The 23,839-nt window shown below is 46.3% G+C and overlaps 2 protein-coding genes across 7 annotated transcripts in view; both read right to left on the reverse strand.

Annotated features, from left to right (window-relative positions):
• The window catches only part of PRRC2C (proline rich coiled-coil 2C), a 70,951-nt gene extending 54,763 nt beyond the window's left edge, over nt 1–16,188 (reverse strand). For all 6 annotated transcript variants that reach the window (XM_017815655.1, XM_017815657.1, XM_017815660.1 and 3 more), the window contains exon 1: nt 16,119–16,188. The gene's annotated coding sequence lies outside the window, so the exon portion shown is untranslated. The remainder of the gene's footprint in view (nt 1–16,118) is intronic.
• An 841-nt stretch (nt 16,189–17,029) lies between these two features.
• On the reverse strand, nt 17,030–23,830 carry LOC108497744 (dimethylaniline monooxygenase [N-oxide-forming] 4-like). Its single transcript, XM_017815644.1, has 10 exons — nt 23,809–23,830; nt 23,428–23,513; nt 22,105–22,275; nt 21,609–21,797; nt 21,093–21,255; nt 20,505–20,650; nt 19,956–20,155; nt 19,429–19,781; nt 19,083–19,152; nt 17,030–17,850 (listed from the first exon to the last, which is right to left on the reverse strand). The coding sequence occupies exons 1-10, from the start codon at nt 23,828–23,830 to the stop codon at nt 17,463–17,465; spliced, it is 1,788 nt and encodes a 595-aa protein (XP_017671133.1). The 3' UTR covers nt 17,030–17,462.
• Nucleotides 23,831–23,839: the final 9 nt, after the last annotated feature.

A 23,839-nucleotide genomic window follows, 5' to 3' on the forward strand; every position in this document is an offset into this window, starting at 1 on the left:
CACCCACTCCCGAAGCCAAGTGCTGAGACACCATTAACTGCAGTACAGTATTTCTGGAATTTGCTTTTTTTCCAATTAAAATCATCACAAACACAGCAGCCAGAGAAACTAAATACACAGAGTAAGACTCTTTTGTTTATCAAAACTAGGAACACAGTATGATCAGACAGGGAGGGTGAGAATTCCTTAAACCAAGAGTTACACTGTTCTTCCTGCAGCAGTAAATCACAGGGCTGTTAGAGCAGGTCATCTCTTTCCTCCTTCCTTCCTCTGGAATAGAAGGCCTTGAGAGAAAGAACCCAGTAATTAACACTGATACTTCACTACAAGTTCTCAGAAGGAACTTGCCAGAGTTGCTGTTCATCACCAGGCAGGAACACAAAGAGCATTCACTTAACCAGAACATTACTATACAGTTGATTTAACACTCCAAAAATCCTGCTAGCCTCTTTACAACAGCAATTTTTTATATATTTCCATCTGAATTCCAGAATAGCTATGTATGCTCAAATACCCCTGTGTTTTGTTCTAAAGCAGGCAGCAAGAAGCAAGACATCCTGCTCAAATCTCAAATCCTCTGGTGATCAACGAGCTCCAATGTCAAATTCAGAGCTGCAGAAAATCTTCAAAAGGAACTTGATTCACATTCAAGGTGCTCATGGATTAAGGAGAGTCTGCAAGGACAAGCAGTCTAAAGAACAAAGCCCTTACTTAGTCATGACGGACATTAAATAATGTCAAAAGACCATGGAAATATTAAGCAATGTCAAAAGACGGTGGAAATTTTTTATATAGGAATGATAACATTCCCATCCTCCTCTGCCTTCTACTTCAATTTACAAGCCATGATTGAAAAGATGAAAAAATTAAGATGGCCAATAACCTTGGGGTGGTTCAGCTTCAGCATAACTTGGGCCAGATGCTTTTCTACTACAACCCATGCAGGGTGTTGCCAAGGGAACAGTCTTCAGCTTCCTATGGGGCCACATACATGGCTAAGAAATATATTCTCCCCTCATGAAAAGCCAGTAACTCCCAGGTTTTTTTTCCAGATTAGTCAGCATTTGGCTATTTCAACAGCAAGTGTTACACCAACAGTCATCATCCAAACCCATGAAACACAGGATGGAAGCAGGGTGAACCCAGCCCACCAAGCAGATCACAGACCTCAGTTTGGCTGTTGGCCCATCCCTCATCTATCCAAAAAAACTACACTTCGACACTGCAAGGTTTCACTGGAAGCCACAGCTCACAACTCAAACTATAGGTGCAGGGACGGGAAAACCCACCCAGCCTGACACATGAATTCTGACAAGCTTATCTTTGGAGTTATCAGTCCAGCATATTTCAAGCAACCATTCACTCTGCAGGCTGCCTCAACACTTATTTGCAATTCAACAACATGTCAAGCTTTGCCCATCAGGATTATTCACGGCCACACAACTGCTTTCAGCCAGTCTGGAGACCTGAATCCAGGAGGACTAGTTTATCAAGCTGGAGTCTAGATCAGACATTAGGCTACTCTTCCACGAGGAAAATCAGTTTATCATAAGGTCTTCAGTAAAAGGTCTGTGAATGAAGCTGGCACATTCATCCCTTCAATTCTCCTGTTACCCTCTGCTCCCAGACTTGTATTTGTGATAAAGAGTCCACCACAATCAACCTGGAGCATCAGAGCAGGCATTGGGCAGATAATTACCAGGAACACAGGGTGGCAAACAAGCTTCCAGGTGAGCATATAGTATGGAGTCCTACACTATAATCACTGTGCTCACACATCCTTTAAAGTGCAAACAACTCATATACAGCTTTCATTTGCAGCATAAGACTCATCCTAGTCAAGGATTTTGTACACATGAAGTAGCTTCACAACTGTGAATAATCTGGAAGCTGGCAAACAAAACAAACCAAGAAACCAGACTAAAAAAAAAAAAAAGAAAATAAGAAAACAAATCAGGTCATTTCTTACCCCTCAAATTTACAAAGCCCTAACAAGACACAGACAGAGCAGAAAGAAGTCTGAGAATGGTTTAAGATAATGTTTTGTCATATTTTCCAAAGCCTGCACCTCTGGTAGAGACGAAACATGGAAAATCTTAATCATAACTCTTCTTTACAGAGCAAGACACACTTCATAGTTGGGCAGACCTTAATTGTAACAACTGTTCTTTCTACATTTGAGAGCTTAAAGAACGAGAGACAGTAACCATGTTCCCCAATAACACCTTTTTATGTTAAATTTACAAAAATTAGTCTGCTCATTACAGTTGAGCTCTATGCCTTTGATATTACTGAAATTCATACTGTTTGACAAGTTTTTCCAAACTTATACTACAGAGAAAAATAAACTGAATATTTCATAATGATTAAAACATTTATAATGATTACACATTCCTCAGTAATGTGACTTACAGAAATAAACCAAGCATCACACAGTGCTCTTTTCAATTAGGCAGGTCAATATATTCATATTTAACTAAATTTAGACCTGATACTGGTTGCCAAAGAAGATAATCTCGCAAAATTAGACTTTAGACCAGGTACTCAAGCCAGGGATGACAAATCCTCCCTCTGAAGAGCACATGTGTCCCTCTACAAACATTCCTGCCAAGTCACACATTAAACAAGCACCCAGTGCCATCCAACAACAGTTATAAAGAGATAATTGCAAGGTTTTGAGCCACATGAAACTATCCAGCTCCAAGAGCTCCGCCTTTTCATCCAAACTTTAGTTGTACATGCTACATTCCCATGCCAGAGCACTGGAATCACTCCTGCAGAACAACCTACCAGGTGTTTTAACACACGACACGTTTAACCTGTGCACAGAATACATTGGCAAGTCCCAGGCTCACCAAGTGACTCTTAATTTGCCCTAACACTGACACATTCTATCAGTGAGGCAGCTGTTAGTCCGGCCTCTCTCAGTCCAGTCCTTAAAGTGCTGCTGTGCACTAGGTTTGGACTCACTGTGCTGGGAGTAAGAACAGGAGGCAGCTGCACACACCTCTGAACAGCAGCGACACAGGAAAGATGTCAGAGCTACTTAGCAAAGTTAAACAACCCCCACGGCAGGGAACAGAAGGACAGGGAACAGCACAAGCAATAATGGCAGTTGGCAGGGCTCACTGCACTGTTAAGAAATCCAAGCAAGTCAGCTGTTCACTTTGAATGACTACAGTTACTATTAGGCATAATTACAGAAGGCACAATGCTCCCAAAATTCTAGAGCAAAGATTACCTTTCAGCTGCTCTGCCACATTATCAAATAAGTAAAGTGACCTTCGCTGGGGCCTTAAGATTTTAAGGTTAAAATTGTTACTGTAATTTCTGTACCAGACTATTTTTTCAGACTCCAACTGGCTGGCTTATTTAGATCCCACACTGAACTTGGAAGCTTGTGTACAGAAAATAGCACACTAAGTAGCTGCCACAAATTCTAGATATCCTGGTCTCAACTAAGGGATATTTACTTGTACCCTCCTAGATACTGAGAGCTGGTACAGAGGAAACTGAATGTGGTATAATTCACATTGCACAATCATATTTTTAAAATACCATAAAACCCCATCAAACAAACCCCACACACATTTAACAGACCTTTTCCACTAGCTCTCCTGATCGCTTCAGAATTCCTCAAAATGACTTGTTTTTGAGGTCACTTTTGAGGACTGGAGCGATGAGAAGTTTAAAATATCTAACAATTTCCCTCAGCAATTTTTGTCTGCTTTCAGTCCTTCTCTGCCACCACGCCCATTTCAGTATTTTCAGTTGTACATGAAATCAGTTTTACACACATGCAGAGCAGAATAGTGTTCTGTGTAAGCTACAGTATATTTTTCTTGGTGTAGTAGTACAGACAGACATGAAAAGGGGAAGAAAGCTGTGAAAAGACTCAGGTAGAAAGTCTACTTTATCCACGGGGTTTTTTGGGCAGGGACAGATCAACTCTCACTATTGCCATGGGAAATAACTATATTCTCTTTGTTATAGTCTTCCAATTTATACATTTCTGCCTGTGTTTGAGACACAGTATCCCTCATTCCTCCTCAACTTTGGGAAAAAGATTACTACATTCTGCATTTCTCAGATACCCCATCGTAGCTGGTGGGAGCACAGACAACCAGATGACAAACTCTCTCAGTCCATATTTTATACACTGCGTTTTTAAACCCCTAGCCAAAAAAAGTCTGTATTTTTAACACAAGTGTAACATGTGAAGACACCTCTTCAGCAATATTACAGTGGCTTTTAATGCAGTCCCATCACCTTGAACCCCCCATCCCACACCTGCTGAGCCTACAAGGACACAATCAGTTAAGACAGGAAACCTGTACATGAGCTTCCCAGAATTTTAGTCTTAAAAACACTAAGCAAACACTGGAATAATTCCCACAATCCCTATGCAACCACAGGAGGATATCTAATACCTGTCACCTCCAGTCCAATGGTTGTATTTGGGCTAAATTTGGAGAAGGATGAACCAGAATGACAAGGCAAAGAACACCATTCAAGACTCAAACCTGCTAAAGATTTCCTAGAACCTTCAACTCTCAGAGCCTCAAATGCCCATCTGTGAAGTGGGAAACATCATCAAAAACACTACATGAAAGTTTATTCATAACTGGGACACATTAGCACCTCTCTCAAAAGAGAAACCAAGACACAAATCCAGACAGACTCTATTTTAAGCACAGTAAAAGTGGCTAAGGGGCAAAAACCATCATATACAAATCTGTTATTTGCATCCAGCCATAACTTCACTTTTCTAAGAATAGCTTTGTTTCTGGGACACTGAAGAATGTGGTTCTGGTAAATTCTGAAATTAAATACAACAACTAAAAAAAACAAAGAAAAAGAAACTTTTTTACCACATATTCAATTGGTGTTAGAGGCAGATGCTTCCAAATCAGTGTTAGCAATATCAAAAAAACTTCATTGCACACAAAAATGTGGCATTAAAAATTTCAGCCTGAAAGGAAAGATTTCATTTCAACTGTAAGTCTGGCATATTTAGATTCTAATACCGAAGAAGTTGCCTCCTAACTGCAAAACCCAAGGATAATCTGCAGCTAGATATTAAATTTTGAAAACCAACTGTGGATCTTCAGAAAACAGACTAATTTAAATCAATTACAAAAACATAATGCCATGCTAAAACACAGAAAAACAGAAAACTGGATTCAACATACTTGGAAACCAAGAAAGCTTTCTTCATGCTTTTTGTAACCCATTATCAAGGGAGCCTATTATTTTAAATGAACACTCAAAAATACTGGGTAATTATTGAATGCACTTTTTTTGTACATGGTTTTGTACAGAGAAGGCTGCACAAAAATAACAAATGGAATTCCAATTAAACACACTGACTTCACTTTTCTGATGTGGATCTTTATAAACTGTACACAAGAACAACCTTTTATTGATGATTCCATAACTTTCTATTGCCCAAAGTATCACTCTGGGACCAAGATTTTCAGGTCAATTTTTTATTTAGGAACATAACAACAAAACGAATAAACAAAAAATTTGGCCATTTATCCCATTATTAAGAGTTCTTTAGAACTTCAGCACTGGTCAGCTTAATACAACACGAACACAGGCTTCAATAACCTCCAGTAACGCTTCAGCAGCAAAAGTCTCTGTCAAATCAAAGTACTTAATAAAGTCTCCAACGTCAGGATTTCCCTCCCCCTCAAGGCTAATCTGCACCAAGGTTCATTGACAAGGAGATTTGCTGCTAAGCAGGTTGAAAATTGCAGTAAAACTTTGAGGACTCCTGAGCTTTTATTTCACGTACCTCAGACGTGGCTCTATGACCTACAAGACTAGAAGCTCTCGGTAGACCTCACTACAACTCATTCTTGAACGAGAGCTACACTAAGTTTTAATTTCCTTAGAAAGCCTTGCTAATACACTTTTCCACCTCTAGATTTTGGGCTGGCTGGTTTCCAGCAGAGCTTGGAATAGGGTACCCAATGCACAGATTGCATTGGTTCCATACAATCTGTGAAGATAGGTGGCCGAGCAGGAAAAGAAAACCCTTTAAATCACCATCTCTCCTGCACCCATCACCTCAGTGGGAAAGCTGCAGCACAGGGTGCTCCCTGAGGCACTAGACAACCTAGAGGAATACTGTTAATGGCCACCAAATGGAAAAATCAAAATTAATTTCTGCTCCTTAGAACGAAGACGTTCCATCGCGAGACAAAGGCTTTGCTAGTTCGATTATTCTTCAAATTACTCCCCTTTAAAGCCTAAGAAAGCCTTTCCAAAACACTACCAAAACTAAGTATGTCAGGTGGAAAACGGGTCATGATACAAGAGAGCCATTTTAGGGAATTATCCCACGGATGCATCTTATTAAAATGGAGTTTGTGGATGCCAGAAATGAGCATCCACAAATAGGTCTGCGTCACTTCCAACAGACATCCAGCAACAGCTTAAATAGAACTACTGAGCTAAGCAACGAAAAACAACCCAAATTAGCCACCCACAAAAAAGTCTACACAGAAACTAACTTCACCACAAAGCACATGTTAATCTGAATGAGCCATCTATGGAGCAAGGAAATCTGCTGCTGCCTTAGACCGGGAGGCAGATTGTTGAACCAACTTTTTGGGAGAAAGACCAGTCACCTAAAATCTGGCCTTCCAGCAGGACAACCAGCAACAAACCATGACAGCTCAAGGAATTTCTGAGAGGAGTGTTTTAAGTCTAACACAGTGTCACAATAGTAGTGACACTTTTTAAACAAACTTTTAGGACACATATTGTAGAAAAAAATGAGTTTCTATGAGTTCTACTTGTTTCTTTCCACTGCATTCTTGAACTAAAGAATAAATGATAAAACCCCACAGACCCGAGGACAGCAAACTTCTAATTTGCTTCTATCCACAGATTTTAATATATATTTAACTATATGTGTGTGAATATTTCATTAACGTGCACAGAAATCACATTCCTGTGGAACAGCCCTGCCAAAAGCAGCTTCATCTGCAGCACCAATCATGATCAGTGTGACTTTTTAGATGTGCCCATACAGCAAGGGATTAAAAAGCCACAGACAGGATAAACTCACACTGGCAGTAAAACTGCCAAAAAATGGACTAAATATTTTCATGTGTTACACAGCTGCTTCCTTTCAGCTAAGATCATTTCTGATATCTGCACTGTCTACGAAATAATCTCCTTCTGAAGTGACCCCAGGTAAATGAGAGATTATGGATCCCCCCCTCACTGGCAGAATGATGCCAGTGCAGCTATTCAAGAACTCAGGGGGGAAAAAGGACAGTTTTCATTTCATCTAGTTTGAGAAAAATTGTTTTTCATTTTTATATTCAGAGTATCAAATAAAGCTGTCCAATTTTTTGACAAATACTATCTAAATATTACCTACAGCAATACAATTACCCAGGCATTCAATGCTTTCACTGTTTATGTATGTCATTTTCTTCCATGTTTTACACCAGTGGCCCAATTTTGGTCTCCAGCTTTCTACTGGATAAGGGAAGCTGTTCATCAACACAACTCTTGGATTTACTTTTGTCTTTTACAAGGAAAGAAAGAGACAATGCAGAGGGGCACTCAAGCATAAATACAGCCATTCTTATGAAGCAAATCCTGAAATTAGTGACTAGCTCCCCAAAAACTGTATTCACTTCTCAACTACTGCACACGCAGAGGATATAATACCTCTGTCTGCTTTAGCTTTATAATTACACTTTCAGTATTTTTCTTTGTATTTTAATGATAACTTTACAATTAAAATAGAAATAGATTTTTAAAAGTATCAATTATCAAAGTCGAGTATCAAACAAGTTCAAATTAAGAAACTCCATTCAATGTATTTTGTGTCTGGTAATTCTTTGAATCCCCAGAGGTTATAATGAAAAATAGTACAAATATCATCAGTTAGTTTTAACATAAACTCCTCTACTACTGCCTACAAGTTCCTGGTCTGGAATATCATGAGACATCACCTCCATGTTCCACCATTTGTGCAAAGCAAAGCCACAGAGTTTCCCCCTGAACACCTAAACTACAGTTAATTAAAATTAAGAACTATACAGCTTGTGATTAAAATAAATACACCAGTTCCCCAGAAGCCATTCTTGGAATGGCTTGGAATATTTACATAACAATTCTGAATTGAATATCCAACATCTGCCGAGCCCAGATTTCAGAAAATTGATCATTTTTTCAAACTGCTTTGGAACACAAGGGACAGTTCCTTAGGGTAACATGCTGGATTTGCATACAATCAAATACTAAAGAGAATGGACTCAAAGGCTGAAGCTCTACACCAGTTGCATGCACCACAGGCACCATAAAATGATGAGCACCACAAACCCACCGTGTGCCACTAAACCAAACGCTCACTGGGTTCAGGATTTCCCCCTCCTGGAACGGTCCAAATGATCTCGGTACAAACAGAGCAGCCTCAACACTGATCCAGCGTATCTTACTCTGTCTTGCTTTTGGAAGGTTGCATTTGTCCCAGATAGCTTCCCACTGCTGATGGCAGTGAACGTGGAGTCATGCCTGAAGAAATGCTTCTCCACATGTGTCTGCCTGCAAACTCACAGAGCAACAACTGACAGGCTGGTGGGATGAGCTCACGGCGCTCTCCAGAGCAATTCCCAGTTCAGGCTGAGGCACAACAAGGCAGCAACGCAAAACAGATCTTATTTCTCACTGATACATGAATAAAAAGCTTCTAGAAGCTGAAAAGACTACAATCTGTGTGACATGAGAACACCACAGTCACTACACTAAAATTTCTCCAGTGGGGCAGAGAGACCAGGCAAATACACCACAGCCTTCCCTGGCATTGCAAGTGTCCAGTTCATTTATTCATTTGTTCTACGTGAACCAAACTAGTGGAAAGGAACTTAATGCCACAACCACAGCTCAAGTGAAAACAACAAATACGAATAACCACCAAGAACTGTACTAGGAGCTTTCCTTCAAGTCCCAGCCCATTTTCAAGTTATCAAAGTACAGCTTCTCTGCCAGAAAGGGTTTTTCAAGATATTCCAGCAGAGACTGGCAGTGTGTGTCACACCTAAGGCAGAACTAGCACACCACAAAGCTCGTGCACTAACCCAACACAACCACTCTGGCTGTGTGCTGAGAATACTCAAACATAAATCACAATTTAGATGTTTTGCTACAGTACTGAATATGTTTCAAAGAAAAATGTATCCTTTTCTGCAAACATAAGATCCAAAACTTCTTTGCAGGTCACTTTTAAGGCAGGCTATTTTCTTCCTTCTTAGCCTGACAGTGTCTTTACAAGTAATTTTTGACTTCTTTGTCACTAAGCATTTAGCAGATGTTTTGCAAGATTTTTATTTTCCAGTTTCATGCAGTTGATTAAGAAACTTTTTAAAATTGTAAATTTTTAATTGAGGCAGGAGTTTTGAAGTTCTGGAAGGAAGCCAGGGCCAAAAAAAAAGAACAGTTTCTATAGAATTAAAGAGAGCATCCTAATGATATGCATTCTCATTACTTCTGGGAACAGAACAATGTAAGTGCTTTCATCCAATTAGCTTTTCAACTTGCAGATGCCAAATGAGACTTATTTTCAAGATTTGCAAAACCATTTATTAAAGAAACTTCCATTATTTGGAAGAATGAGAAAACTTCAAAGCTCACGAAACTGAATTGCTGCCTATTTGAGCAAAAGATAAGGGAATAAATTAAGGCAAATTCTTGCAGAAACAAGCCGTGTACCTGCTATCCTAAGTATAGGATTCAAATAGTAGGTTGGCAGGCAGCACTTTTCTCTGAATATAGAAGACTAATGTGACCTGTCTTACCTATGAGAAGTCCTTTTTTAACTGAAAAAATTACAACTATCCACTAGGCTTCTTAATAATTAATTTAGGTCAGTTTATCGAGACCACAGCAGCTCCCTGTAAAGGCATCTGTTAATGATTAAGATCACAAACAGTCCCTTAAAAAAATTACTCACTTAGCATGCTGTGACAAGAACCACTTTGTTTCTCGCTCATCTGCACCACCCCATGCAGCAGAAGCCTGGAAAGGCAAAAACATTAACAAACCACTGTCCCTACACACAGCAAGTGAGGTGGGAGTCTCCTCCTCATGGCATCCTGAGCAGGGGTTGCTGTGTCAGGCTGAGCACAGGGGAGCAGAAGAGAAGTCCACAGCAGCTTCACATCTGATGACACATCTGACTCCAATGCAGGCTGAGCAGTGCTCGGAATCTGCTCCTCTGCTGCCTGGAATAAGTTACCAGAAACAACAGCTGAGGTGAACAAGAGCTGACTCCTCAAGTCCGTCTCAGCGTTAAGTCGGTGCAAAACACTTCCTTTTAGGAAGCTGATGAAAGAAAATCAATGAGTACGTGAAAGCAGACCAGATTCCCGACAGATGAGCAGCAGAAGTTGTAGCCACTTACAGCCAATGCCCATCTCTCCACTGTTCCATTTTCCCCTTTCACTTTAGCTCTCTTACAGTGAAAGCCCTTGCACTTCTCTACAAACTCTCAAACAATGCCATCTGGACTGGTGGACTATTTTCAACCCTCCCCACCCACCCCATGTTGACGTGGACAGTGAAGGAGGGCAGGACAGATTAAAGAGACAAACCTGAAATCATTCCTTGCTGTGAATAACTCGAGGAATCTCTTTCAAGGCTTCCATTTCCTGCTCCTTTACCATGATTTCCAAGTCCCACTGAAATAATTAACATTTCTTGACAGAGGAAGTGACACCTTTTTTCAGTGTTCTTCCCAATGAATTTTGAGCAGTGGATTTCTCTCCACATCATACCTTTCTGAACCTTTAAAGTATCCCTGACCTCAGCTGCAAATAAATAAAACTTTTATACAGAACATTTTTCTTCCAAAGCCCCTATTCATACGTTAGCCCTTAAATAACATAAATAATTACATCTAGGTTTTTTACTTCAGAAATTTGTTTGAAGTTGCTTTGAAATAATGTTCAGGCAAGCTGCTCTGTTCATGAGCTCTTTCAGAATATTTTGGAAGTGCACAAGAACCACTCTACGGCTACATCAATAAGAATTCTCATTCCTCTTTAGAACAGATGTGCCAAAATTAATTCCCTCTTCTCTAGCTTTTTTCTTCATTTTTTTTTTTCTGTTCATCTTTTCAAGATATTTTTGGTGTTGAAGGGTCCAACCTGATGGAAGTATTCATCAGCAGTAGGAATCTACAGAATAAACAGTTTTATACAAAGTCCTGTACAGCCTTAAGGTGACAAAAAAAATGTTCCAAATAGTCACTCTAATCATTTATGTAGTAACTTCAGCTATTTGTCACCACTTTGCTCAAATCCTCTGTTGCCTGTAACTCCTGCCATATTCCTAACCAGACTCACGTACATCAAAAATAAACGTAATTTCTCCTCTGTATTTCTCAGCATATTTTTAAGGCTTTTAAGACGCTCCCACTGTGCCAGTGAAATCCATGGCTGCCAAATGTACCACTTTTAACAAACCACTGACAGCATCAATTAAAAACTGCCACTCTGGAGCACATAAAGGTGGTGGAATCTGCTCCTTGGTCTGGTCCAGCCTGGAGAGCTCAGAGCTGCTCACAGCCTCTTCTACCTGCTGCCTGTTATCCTCTGGATCTCTGGCTACATGCTCTTCCCTGTGACTCATTAGTTTCTTGGAACAGCTTCTTGTTCATGAAGAATGCTCAGTATGTAAAAGATGCAGCTGCCAACACCACACAGACAACAGTTCTGAACAGCACTGGTTAATTACACTGAGGGTCAACTTCTGCCCTCTGCTTTACACTGGATTCAATCGTGTCTTGTTGGAAAAAGAGGGAAAAAAAGATGAGAAGCTAAATTAGAAAAGCCTTATCAGCACACGCAGCTTTAAGTATCTGCCTTTCAGCATTACAGAACCCATTTTCCATGGAAGTTAACTTGCATCTGCCAAATGGCTGCAGATGAAGTTTAACATCTTCACTTGCTCTTGGTTCTTTGTTTATTTTGCTTAGGGAAAAAAAAAACAAACACGTGTCCCTTGATACTTTGCTTTCAAGATGCAGTAAATAATTCAGGCTCAACACATTATTAAAATACTTACCAAGAAACTTCTCCTTATCCAAAGCTGTGTGTGCACTACAAAGCTCAGAGCTTCATCTGTGGCATGAAGAACATCTCCTAACTCCAGTGACTCCAGTCAGTGAACCACACAGATATGCCACAGGTCAAAGGCAAATTTTTCCTACCAGATACATCTTTCCTACAGACTATTCACACCCACTGCAAAGAGAAAAATCTTATTGTTCTCCATCTTTAGAGGACTTCTGTTGTGCACCTGTACCTAGTATCTTGTGTGGGAAGCACACACTGCCCTAAACACTACTATAAAACAAGTCCTGTAAATACAATATTTTTATTTTCTTTTTTCAAAATGAAAGCATCAATGTATTGATATTAAGCCCATGAGGTCCCTCCATGGTTATCTGGTTGCTTTGAAACAGAAAAAAATATTAAGTCCTAAAGCATAGCAAGTCTTCAATTGGGAGAAAATCACTGGCTTCTCAAACAAAATGAAGATGTTCCTGCACTTCCACCTTAGAAGATTCAAAACAGTTTAAGCATAACTTACACCCTTGCTCCTGCGAACACTCTTTTAAAATTGCGACTGTAGACTTAAATTGCAAGTAAAAATTTACAAACAATAAAACCTAGGAATGGTCATATGCTTACAAAATATTAATTTTAAACCAAGGTGCAGCAGTTGAGTTGCTTTCAGGAGGACAGACTGAAAAGGGCTGCTCTTCTAAGCAGAGCAAGTTTGATTTGCCAGCTTAGGCAAGCACTGCAGCAAAAAACAGGCAGGCCAGTCATTGCTGGAATACAAGTTACAGCCCAACTAACCCAAAATCGAGTAAGGCTGCCATTTCACTTAGGAATGAGCTGTACATTGATTTAAATAGTTATTTAATGACCCCTCTTCTCTCAGTTACCCAGCCCCGGGTGATGCCACAGTTCTTCAGCAGTACTTGTGCATTTGATGCACCTGAATGTAAAGTGCAGTAATTCCTGTCTCTGATGCTCTAAGCCTCTGAAAACATACCCCACGTTATTTTCAAGTACACATCAGTTAAAATTATCCCCCCACACTTCAGATTGAAGACATGTAATGTTGAATCCGCACTATAATTTTACTGTTAATCAAGACAGTGTCAGATAATTTAAAACACGAACAATGTGAATGTTAAACAGCTTCTCCCTTCAGTATGTGTTTGCAATCTGTAACAGACTAGCTCGTTAGCATTTACTTAGAATGTTATGTAATGGCTGAGGTATTTGTAATAAAAACAGTCTATTTCTGTTAGCCTGCTCTTCATAGACATAAAAGCTGTCTTCATCTGATTTTTATTAGGACTTCATCTTCCTCTGCTCTTTATGCATTTTTAAAGACTCCTGTGCACTCCATTTTCATTTCACCAGTACTCACACAGCATTATTTTCTCCCACCTCCCCACATAAATTTCAGCCTTTATTTTTACATCTGCTTTCACCCATAAGCTCCTACCAGGTTTGGGAAACCCAGACCCAAAAAAACAATGAGGGCATGAGGCTGAGCAAAGAAAAAATTTCCTGCAGAAGATGAACTGGTTCTACCAGTAAAACACCACTGGCACTCCCGTCATCACAAGCCCAACATCCATCCTCACTAGTGGAAAGGTGGTGCATTTTCAGGGCGGAGTTTTTTCCCCTCAAACCCTCCACTACTGCAAAGTACCTCTGAAAGTGTCCACCTCCTTCTCCAGCGTAACGAAGAAGAGTGTTTTTCCTTCACTCACATCCCCAGTCCACCACACAAGGGTTTATTCCTCTGCAAGAGCACACTGTGCAAGGGTTTAATTCTTCTGCAAGATTTTTATCTCCACATTTTATCCACAGCACCCTTATATGGTATTCAGTCTACATTTTCCACCCTCTCTCCACTTTCACATCGCTCCCGTTACTTAGCCTGGAAAACAGCCTGGAACAAAGGGCTTGCACTTCCAGCCAGGCAGGACACCTGGCTGAAGTCAACTCCATCCAGTGTAATTGCTGCTTTGACTCACATTCTTTCCCTTAACTGACACACAACATTCATTCAGACAGACCAAAGAGAGCTCCCTTCTGAATTGCATCATCCTTCCCTTGCTCCTTGTGGCCTGTTTCACTTTCCCTAGTGGACTCCAGGATGTGGGGAAACAGGGCCTAAGGAAGACAAGTCCTGTAAATCTGTACCATTGAACAAGGAGCCCAAGTTAAAACTGGACACTGATCTAACTATTCTGCTCTACAAAAAACCAGGGTTCCCATCATGGGAAGGCTAAATGACAGTAAAGAAATTATAAATTGCTACTAACCGGCCAAGACACAGAATATTTATATTAGCAAAGCTCACAGAAGCAAGTGTATATTGATTTACTCATATTTCATAAGCTATTATTTACAAAAGGAAAGAACTTCACACGAGAAACGTATACAGACACCAAGGCAGTGTTTTAGGTGACAGACACAGAGATCACAATCCTGGTCTCCACACACTGGGACCGACCTATGAGGGAACCAAATTCTCACTTCAGTTCAAACAGCCACTTCTCAAGCACACACCTCCACCAAACTGCCTTTCCACTGAACATTCACCAACTTCAAACAACTCCCAAAACTTAATTCTTTAGACCCAAGGAGACTGTTGCGGAGTTGCAACAGGACACCACAAAAATTAACGCAGGAGAAAAATTCTCTAGACTACATAATTCAAAGAAAACCGACAGCCATATCCAGCTCCTCACAGTCAGTATTTAAGGGTTATCCTTTTGCTTCTCATCCATGGACAAATGACATCATGTCCTGTTTCCTCCCCCTCCAAAAGCAGTTTCTTGCCTGAGCAGAGCTCTCTTAAGACTAGACACTGGGTAGGCCTGGTACCTCACTGCAGAAGAGGCAGAGCTATGAAAAATCAGAGCCCCGTTCCTTCTTTGGAAATAAAGCTAATTGCCACTAATGTACACATCTGACTCCAGTAAGCAGATCAACGAGGAAAAAATGGTCCTTTGCCGATGACAGAGTTCAAGACCTCTCACAGAAGAGTAAATTTACAAAACACACGTGTGAGACACAAAAAGGGTAGAAAACCCACAATGTTCCATTCAACACGCAGCACCACGTTCTCATGCACGCTCCCCTTCCCCATAAAGAGGTCGTGAACTGGAAACTATCTGGGCCATTTTTAGCCCCAAAATGTTCAATCCCTGCATCCCTCGGTGATGGCTCCCACCACCCACTGCATTATGGCCACCGCAGACCAGCTGCCTGAATTTCAGCCGTGTCATCTCCTCCCGCTCTCACCATCCCTTAAGCTCTACCAGCAAGACTCTGACCATCCCATCCCTACAAATCCTGCCCCTGGGAGCACAAACAATACCTCCCCCGAGCGCCGCTCCGCTCAGCCCTACATCAAACACCCCAGGAACCGCCTTTTACTGGGGGCGAGCAGTGAAAGAAGCGTGGATGCGTATTTCCGAGTGGGAAAACCCAAGCGCCGCGCCGTGCATGTGCCTCCAGCGCCCTGCGAGAAAGGGCTGCTCTGCCCCGCGGTCCTGCAGGAAGAATCACGGCCACAGAGCGAGCGCGGTCGCACGGAGGGGCCGGCGCCTTCCTCGAGGAATGCCCAGCGGGGGAGAAAGAAAGAGAGGGAAAGAGAGAGATGGGGAGGGAGAGAGACCTGGAGCCGTTAAAAAAAAGGGGACGCAGGAGGCGGGAGAAGGCAGCAGCGGCCCCACCGCAGCCGCCCCTCCCGGGCGCGGCCCGGGCTGTGTCCGGCGGGGCGCGGCCGCCCCGGGCGCCGATGCGGGGTAGTCCAGCGGCCCAGCAACCCCCGGCCCGGCCGCCCGCCCCGCTCCGCCCGCCCGCGGTGCGGTCCCGGGGCGCCCCTCACCCGCGGCGGCCCCTCACCCGCGGGCCGCGGGCCCGCCCGGGCGGAAGCCGCCCCCGCCCGGGGCCATGCGGCGCAGGCCGCCCGCCTGCTCCTGCCGGAGCCGTGCCGCGCCACGGCCCCGCGGCCCCACGGCGGGGGTGCGGAGGGGCGCGGGCGCTTACCGGGCGCGCAGCGCGGCGCTCGGCTGCCCGCGGGTGCCGGTGTCGGCGGGGCCACTGCCGCTCCCGGCGCCGCCGCCTTGGCCGCTTGCACACAGGGGCCAAGATGGCGGGCGGCCAAGCCGGGCGCCAACGACGTCTGACGTCACCGCGCACGGCGCGCACCGCCCGGCCCCGCCCCCCGCGCCGCCGGGTCACGTGGCCGCGCCGTGCCGCAGTCGGGCGGGAGCGCGGGGACGGGGGCGCCCCCTGGCGGAGCGGGGCCGAGGGCGGGGCCGGGCTCTGCCGACACCGGCGGGACCAGTTTGGGTCCGCGGGACCAGTTTGGGTCCCCGTCCCTGTTCTCATCCTGGTCCTCATCCTGGTCCCCTTTTGGGTCCCCATTCCCTTCTCCATCCCCGTCCCCGGTCCCCATCTCCGTCCCCATCCCTTGTCCCGTCCCCTTTCCGCTCGCCATCCTGGTCTCCGTTTCGGTCTCCGTCCCCGTTCTCATCCCAGTCCCCAGTCCTCATCCTGGTCCCCATCGCCATCCCCGTCCTCATTCCCATGCCCAGCCTCATCCCGGTCCTCCTTTGGGTCCCCCTCCCTGTCCCCATCCTGGTCGCCCCTCGCCTTCCCCTTTTGGTTCCCATCCCAGTCCCCATCCCGGTCCCCACCCCTGTTCCCCTTTGGGTCCCCATCCCAGTCCCTATCCCTTTCCCCATCCCCGGCCCCACACGTGGGACCAGCAGCACCCCACAGGAGCTCCACTGCGGTGGGATGGGGGACAGATGGCTCGGGACATGCTTTCCCCCAGGGAAGTGGCTGCAGCCTGAGGGCAAGCGTGCAGCAAAATCCCCTGATGGAGGCACTCATGGGTGTGTGGGAAGGCTCTGCCTTCTGCCCGGTAATAAACTGTTAATGAAACCAGCAGAGAAGACCCAAATCTGTGAGGTTTGTTTGTGGCTCCCCTCTTTGTGTCCCAAAAGTTACCAGACAAATAAAAAGCTATCTACAGTTCATGTTTCAGAAAATCTCAAGGCATTGTGGGTCTTGCTGAAATTTTATGGAGGAAGCTCTGGGTGAGCAGGGGGAGGGAGGAAGCCTGGCCTTGTGCCCACCAGTTCATCCCAAAATGGCTCTTTAAAAAGCCCTCTGGAGATCCAACCTGGTGCTGGTGTGGAGCGCAGCAGGTTTGGGGTGAACGTTCCATACGGCCCTTGGTGGGTGTGAAACATCAGCAGGAGGTAGATGGACATCAGACATTCCTGGCATCCAAGCTGCCATCAGTGCCAGGCCACCACCCAGCAGCAACACGGCTTCGCACCGTCCCCAGCTCACCTGGGGCTGGGGCTCACTAGGTTTCTCCTACAGCTGGGGACCTGCCCAGGGCCTACAGCCCAGCTGGGGGTGTCTAGAAAGGAGGAAACCTGCTGTGAGAGCCACAGGCAGGACCAGGAGGCACATCCAGCACCAGCCGGACGAGCGGTCGGAATCTTCATCCACCATGCGAGTCCTCAAGGGCTTCAGTGCCCGCTGCCACTGCGTCAGGATGGCATCTCTGGCCCCACTCCATGCCCCTCGTCCCACCAGCCGGTACTGGTAGGGCGTGCAGGGCCCGAAGAAGATGGCCAGGGCCAGCCTGGGGTCCGTCAGGAGCAGCCTCATCACGCTGGGCTTCACACCAGCACAGGCAGCGATTTCATCCGTGTAGCCGATAAAACTCATCTTCAGGTTCTCCCTCTCAGATGGATTCCTTCAGTGGGACATAAAAAATAAAAATCAAATAGCATCATCCCACCTCAGTTCCCAGCTCCACAGAGAGTAAAAGCTTTGGGCTCAGGCAGCATTCAAGCCCCAGTCTCTGGGGTCGAGCTCCCTCGGCCCCAAATAAACCTAAAGGCACTGAAAGAGCCTCCATGGAGTTGGTCCCAGCAGTTACCTGGGGCAGGGAATAGGCAGAAGCTTGTTTTGTCTTCAGTTGTGGCCTCAAAACCAGTTCTAGCTGAATACTGCCTTTACTTTGTAATGCTGTGTCCTTCCTTAAGGTTCACAGGTGTGGATTTGGCTGATTTTGAGAAGCAGAAATGCAAACTTTCAGAGATAAGAATGCCAAGGAGACTGGGAAAATCTGGGAGATGCATAAAGATTCCCATTCCAGAAGGGACGTCCAGGATTTTTCTGCTTGAGGCCTCATGTCTCTCGCAGGAGGGAGGATGTGCTGAATCTGCTTCAGCAAATTTGGGACACCCTGAAGGTTGTCTCCCTCGTATCTCAGGCTCCCATATTTCTGTGTAACATTGTCATGGTGCAGTCACTGGGTTCCTCCTCATAATCCCTGTGGCTCTGTTTTGTCCTAGCTTTTCATCAGTGTCCCATGAGCCAGCCCTGCCCTGCTGGCAGACCCAACCCAGCCTGCACCCTGAGATCCCCTCCTTGCTCCCAAAAGCTGCTGCAAGGCAGGCAGCACCTCTATCACCACCCATCCCACATCCTTGAGGGCACGTCTCAACCTCCTGTAAAATCCCAGTGCCAACAAGGCAGGATGTTACAACAGCCTTGTGTAATATTCATCTTGACCTGTTAAAAACTGACACAAACCGTCCCCCACCTACATTGCCTGGCTTCGGTGGGGTTTCTGGGTGGGGCTTGGGCCTGAACCCAGTGCTCTCCACTGCTTGGATTTGGGAGGAAAGAGCCACGAGATGGCACCCTCAGTCTGGAGGAAACCAAACTTCCATCTTGATATGCTAGGAATAAGGACATGGCTTGGAGGCCTGGCAGAGGGGACCTGCAGGTCCTGGGACTTGTCATAAACTGCTCCAGAGCAGCTTATGGGGTCTTGGTCCATTACCCATAAAGGAGCTGCAAGAGCTCCAGATGTGTCCAAGGCAGGTCGCTCCCACAACTGCCACAGAGCCCCCCTTTCCCTGGGGCTATCCTGGCACACAGCACCCATCATATCTGAAGCACAGGAGCATCACACACCTTTTGACTGGAGGCTTCTTCTTCAAAACATCAGCCATCATCCTGCTGGCAGGAGGGAGCTCGTTCCAGCCTGAGAACAGAGAAACCAGAGACCTTCAGCAGCACTTTAAGCTGAAAGGTTCACCCCCTTCCCAAGCTCCCAGCACCCTTACCCAGAGTGCTCATGCTTGCTGGTTACAGCAGCATGTCTGGAGCAGCAGGGATACAGGGATGCAGTTGGCGGACAGAGGCTAAAATGCCACCGATGCTCATGGCCACTGCGGAGCTGAAATGTGCCCCAGGCTCTGTGAACAGCAGGTCAGGCTGCCCCAAACCTCCCACCCCAGAAGACCCCCCTGTTTCCTACCTGCAAAGATCCCCGTCACCCAGCGAGCCTGCATTTCTGATCCCACCATAATCGAGCCGGTCAGCTGGACCAAGCCAATGATGGCCAGCGTCGGCTTTTCCAGCTGGGGAGGGAAGATGCGTCTATAGAGGGAACGGTTGTCGTCAATGAGGCTGCGAACTGACTCTTCAAGGAAGGGAAATGGAAAGATGTAGCCCGTGGCAAAGAGCACCACATCAATGTTTTCTTCTGTTGTCCCGTCTTCAAAAATGGCAGAGCTTTCCGTGAACTCTTTCACACTTGGCTTCAACACAACAGTCCCAGAGAGGAGGCAGAACGGCAGCTCTTCATTGATAATCACCTTAAATTTGGAGCTTGCAGGGGGAAAAGAAGGTGTTAGCACCCGGGTGGGATCTGAGACAGCTTTTGTAGTCAGAGTTCCCCTCCAATTGTTTGCTATTCCACAAATATACCCCAAAATTAAAAATTGAGCATTTCATGGTATAAAGACCCCCTGACCAACCAAAAAAACAATCAGAAAGAAATACCTTTTGGTAGAAGCCAACCCATAATTTGTGTGGTTAAACCATGAATTGAACTTCCGAAACCGGATCCTCCTTGTGAAGGCTGATGGGAGAAGCCAATCAAGAAAGTGGTTGAAGCGGGTGGTGCCGACCATGTCACAGGGGAAGCCATGGTTTGAGACCCGGCTCATCACCCATGTGTGGCTCCTGGCACTGAGGAACACCTGGGAGAGAAGGCAGGTCTCAGCCTTCTGTCCAGGCATCTTGTTGTTTGTTTTGCTCTTAATGGCAAATCTCATCTCAGCACTTGGGAGCTGAGAGGGTTATCCTGAGGGAAGGAGATGGCATCCAGATCAACCAAACAGCTTGTGGCAGCTTCTACAAAATTCCCACAGCTGCTGAATGGCCACTCCTCAGGTGGCCCAAACTCTCCAGGAATAGCAAAGCTTTTTCAGTTGCCTTCAACTGAAAGTGGAATTTATTTAAAAACCCCCGAGCAAAGCTTCCTGGGGTAACCTAAGCCCCTGGCTCTCCTGGTCCCTGGCTGAGCTCTGCATCACTGCAGAGTTGTACCTTGGCAGCCACGTGGCTCAGCTCCACGGAGATGTCACCACCAGTGTTGCCAATGCCGACCACAAGGACCCGCTTTCCCCGGAAAGGCTCCACATCTCTGTATTCCTGGCTGTGGAGGTACTGGCCTTTGAAGCGAGTGCCAATGCCTAGGCAGAGAGGGGGGAGCTTCTCCTACTGTCAGATACATTTAACTGTCCCAGAGAGGGGAGCTTCTCCTACTGTCAGATACATTTAACTGTCCCAGACCCTCTGGAGTCCCCAACCTGCTACCCCCCACCTCTGATTGCAGCTGAAAAGCCCATGGAAATCTTGGCTGCCTGGATGGTGCCAACCCCCTGCACCTCCTCTGCTCCGTCTTGCTCTGCAAATCCTTGTTCAAAAGCCTGGTTGCATCTTTACTAGGTGTTTTTGCCATTCCTGTGAATGGCCCTCACCATTCCAACAGAGTGAGAGTCCCACTTTTCCCAGTGTAAGGGCTTTGTGGAGCAGACAGGCTCTAAGAGGAAAATGCAGCCGAGGAACCCATGGGTGCTGGGAAAAACCTCAGGGGGCAGCTGCAGCCCACCCCACTGCTGGGAGAGGGCTTACCTGGGAAAGAATCCAGTGGTAAGTAAGGCTCCTGGTAATGGCCGGTGCAAACCATGACAGCATCGAAGACGTGGGACTCACGGACACCGTTGGTCTCGGTGACCACCTCCCACTGGCCAGAGGTGGCAAAGTCTGGGCGCCTTCTCACACTGAGAGCTGTTGTCTTGCACCAAAGCCAAACAAAACAGCAGTCAGAGACCACACTGTGTTTTGGAGATATGCCTGTGAAGGGCTGGGGCTGCTGGGGGCAGGCTGGGTCCCTAGGGAGTTGCATGTCACCCAACACCATCAAATCCCACCCTGCACCTTTCCCCTGGTGATGGCATTGAGGGGGGAGATGCAGCCCATGTTTAAGAAGCCTTTAAAACACAAAGCTAAAGGCTGCATTTGGGGTACAGAAGGCATGTAGTCCTCATAGGATGGCACCTGGCATTGTCCTGTCCCACCTGGGTGATATCCTGGTATCTGCAGCTGCTGGTGGGTCTTCTGCCCATGGTGTCTGGGGTCCCTGCTCACCTTGAAGCGTATGTGCCTCAGGAGGTTGAAGTGGCGGGCGTACATCTGAAAGTACTCCAGGAGGAGGCTGTGGGGTAGGTAATTGGGAAAATCCTCTGGGAAGGGGAAGTCACTGAAGCAGGACATCTCCTTAGAGGTGTTGGTAATGACAGAGCGGTACACGCTGACTCTCGTACCATCCACGGAGTCCTGTGTGAAGCCAGTGGTGCTGTTTGAAGGTGTGCAGAGAAATACTTTCTCTCCCCAAAGCATTTGAGTGTTTTTCCTCCTTGTACTTGATTATAAAGAATTAACCAGGACAAGCATCTGGTGACCACGGTTTCTGCTCCCTCCCTTTCCTTCTCCAACTTGGAGTCAGGGGGAGACCTGTGCCTAGGACAGGGGCAGTCTCTGAGGGCATGGCCACTCTTTTCTCTTTGCTGCAGGCAAAGCATATCCGAGGAGGGAGGGGACAAACCCAGGGACAATCCTCCCCACGCAGGCAGAGCTCACTGACCGTGTACCGCCAGACCCCCCCGATGTCCTCGCTCCTCTCGAAGCAGGTGGACTCCAGCCCCTCATCCAGGCAGCACTTGACAGAGGCCAAGCCACCGACCCCGGCCCCGATGACGGCCACGCGCCGCACTATTGCTGTCCTGCAGCAGGGAACGGGCCCGTGGGCGAGCAGCTGCAAACCAAACAGCCCAGGAATTAGCAGAAACACCAATCCCTTCTTCCCGTCCCTAGAAAAATACCCCTGGTCTTCTCTGGCTGCAGGTGCCCACAAGGAAAACTATTCTTGGAGAAAGCCATGGCCAGCTCTTGGCTCAAGCACTATGGACAGATGCTGCTCGTTACCCTTCCTGCTGTGCTAAGCCCACACCGAGGGTCCAGCAATTCCCCTCCTTCATGCAGGGAAAAGGGAGACACTTTTAAACCTCACTGTGCTGCTGCTTCATTTTTTATTCCATTTCCAAGCCCAAACCAGGGCACGCAAAGAAGGGGAAGGGGCTCGCAGCTTCTGCCCGCACAAAGCGATCCTCCTGAAACGTTTGCAAGAAACAATTTCAGCTAAGATGGCTCGTTTTCATGCTTTCCTTTTTACTTTCCCATTAAAGAGCAATCTCTTGAAAACAAAAAGGGTTTAAAAAAGAAAAAAAAAAAAGTGATGCCTGACTGAGCAGGAGCGCGGCACAGCCATTCACAAGTTAGACAGCACCGTGAAAGCGCGGCTGGGATTACAGAGCACACAAAAGGTAAGAAACCCGGGAAACGCGGGTAATAAAGGCGAGGAACTCAAGGCCCCCGGGGTGTGTAAACTAGCTGCACCGAGCTTGACTGGAAAGCAAAGAAACTAGGAAAAATGAACCCACGTGAACTTTGATTAGATAACAAACACTCCCACTGCAGAATCTGCAGAAAGAGTAATTTATAACTTTTTTCTATCAGTTTTGTGCCAAAAAGTAAGTTCACATAAACAGGAACTGGAGGAAACTGAAGACAGGGAAAAATGAAGGAGGTGCAAAAATACCCCCTCAGAATCCAAAAGCCCAGACTGAGCCACTCCCTGATCTGCATGAACAGGGCAGGACTTGCCAACAGTTGCCTGCCCCCTGTCTCTGGAGCCTCCTTTGGTTTTGGAAAAGGGTAGAGACATGCTAAAATCAGCCTTCTTTTCCAGTGCTGGATACAGACAGTTTTACTCCAGAGAGTCCCCGTAAGACCCCTCACCCCCCGCCAGCAGGGAGGCAAAGCCGGTGGCAAATGCCAAAACCCCGGAGAGCTGTCTGCCCCCTTTGGAAGCCTGCAACACCCATCTGGAGAGAAGTGAGGAGCAAACCTTGCAGGACAGTGCCGTGCCTTCGCTGCTCAGGCTTCGGCCGAACTTTGCTTCAAGTTTCTCCTGCCGCAGATTTGAAGGGAAGGCTGAAGTCCAGGCAGGTCGCCACGGCTCTTGCACCACTGACCTTTACGCCTGCATTGCCCCACCCCGTGTGCTTAAACGCACTGGAAGAAAAGCTCTCAACATCCCCGTGGCGCTGCTGGGTGAAAATCCAGACTATAATCCCAAATGGAACGTGCTTGCAAGGGCTCCCACGCCGCAGCTGGCCACTGGCCCAGCCCAGGCAGCAGCCTGGGGTTGTCCTGATTCATCCCTTCCTGCAGTGCCTGTGCCTGGCAGGCGTTCACTTGGCACGCCCAGGAAATCAGCAAAACACACTCTCTTTTACAGCTGACGGCATGGATGGGGG

Source organism: Lepidothrix coronata, unplaced genomic scaffold (genome assembly GCF_001604755.1).
Source record: "Lepidothrix coronata isolate B3197 unplaced genomic scaffold, Lepidothrix_coronata-1.0 Scaffold52, whole genome shotgun sequence".
NCBI classification, from domain to species: Eukaryota; Metazoa; Chordata; class Aves; order Passeriformes; family Pipridae; genus Lepidothrix; species Lepidothrix coronata.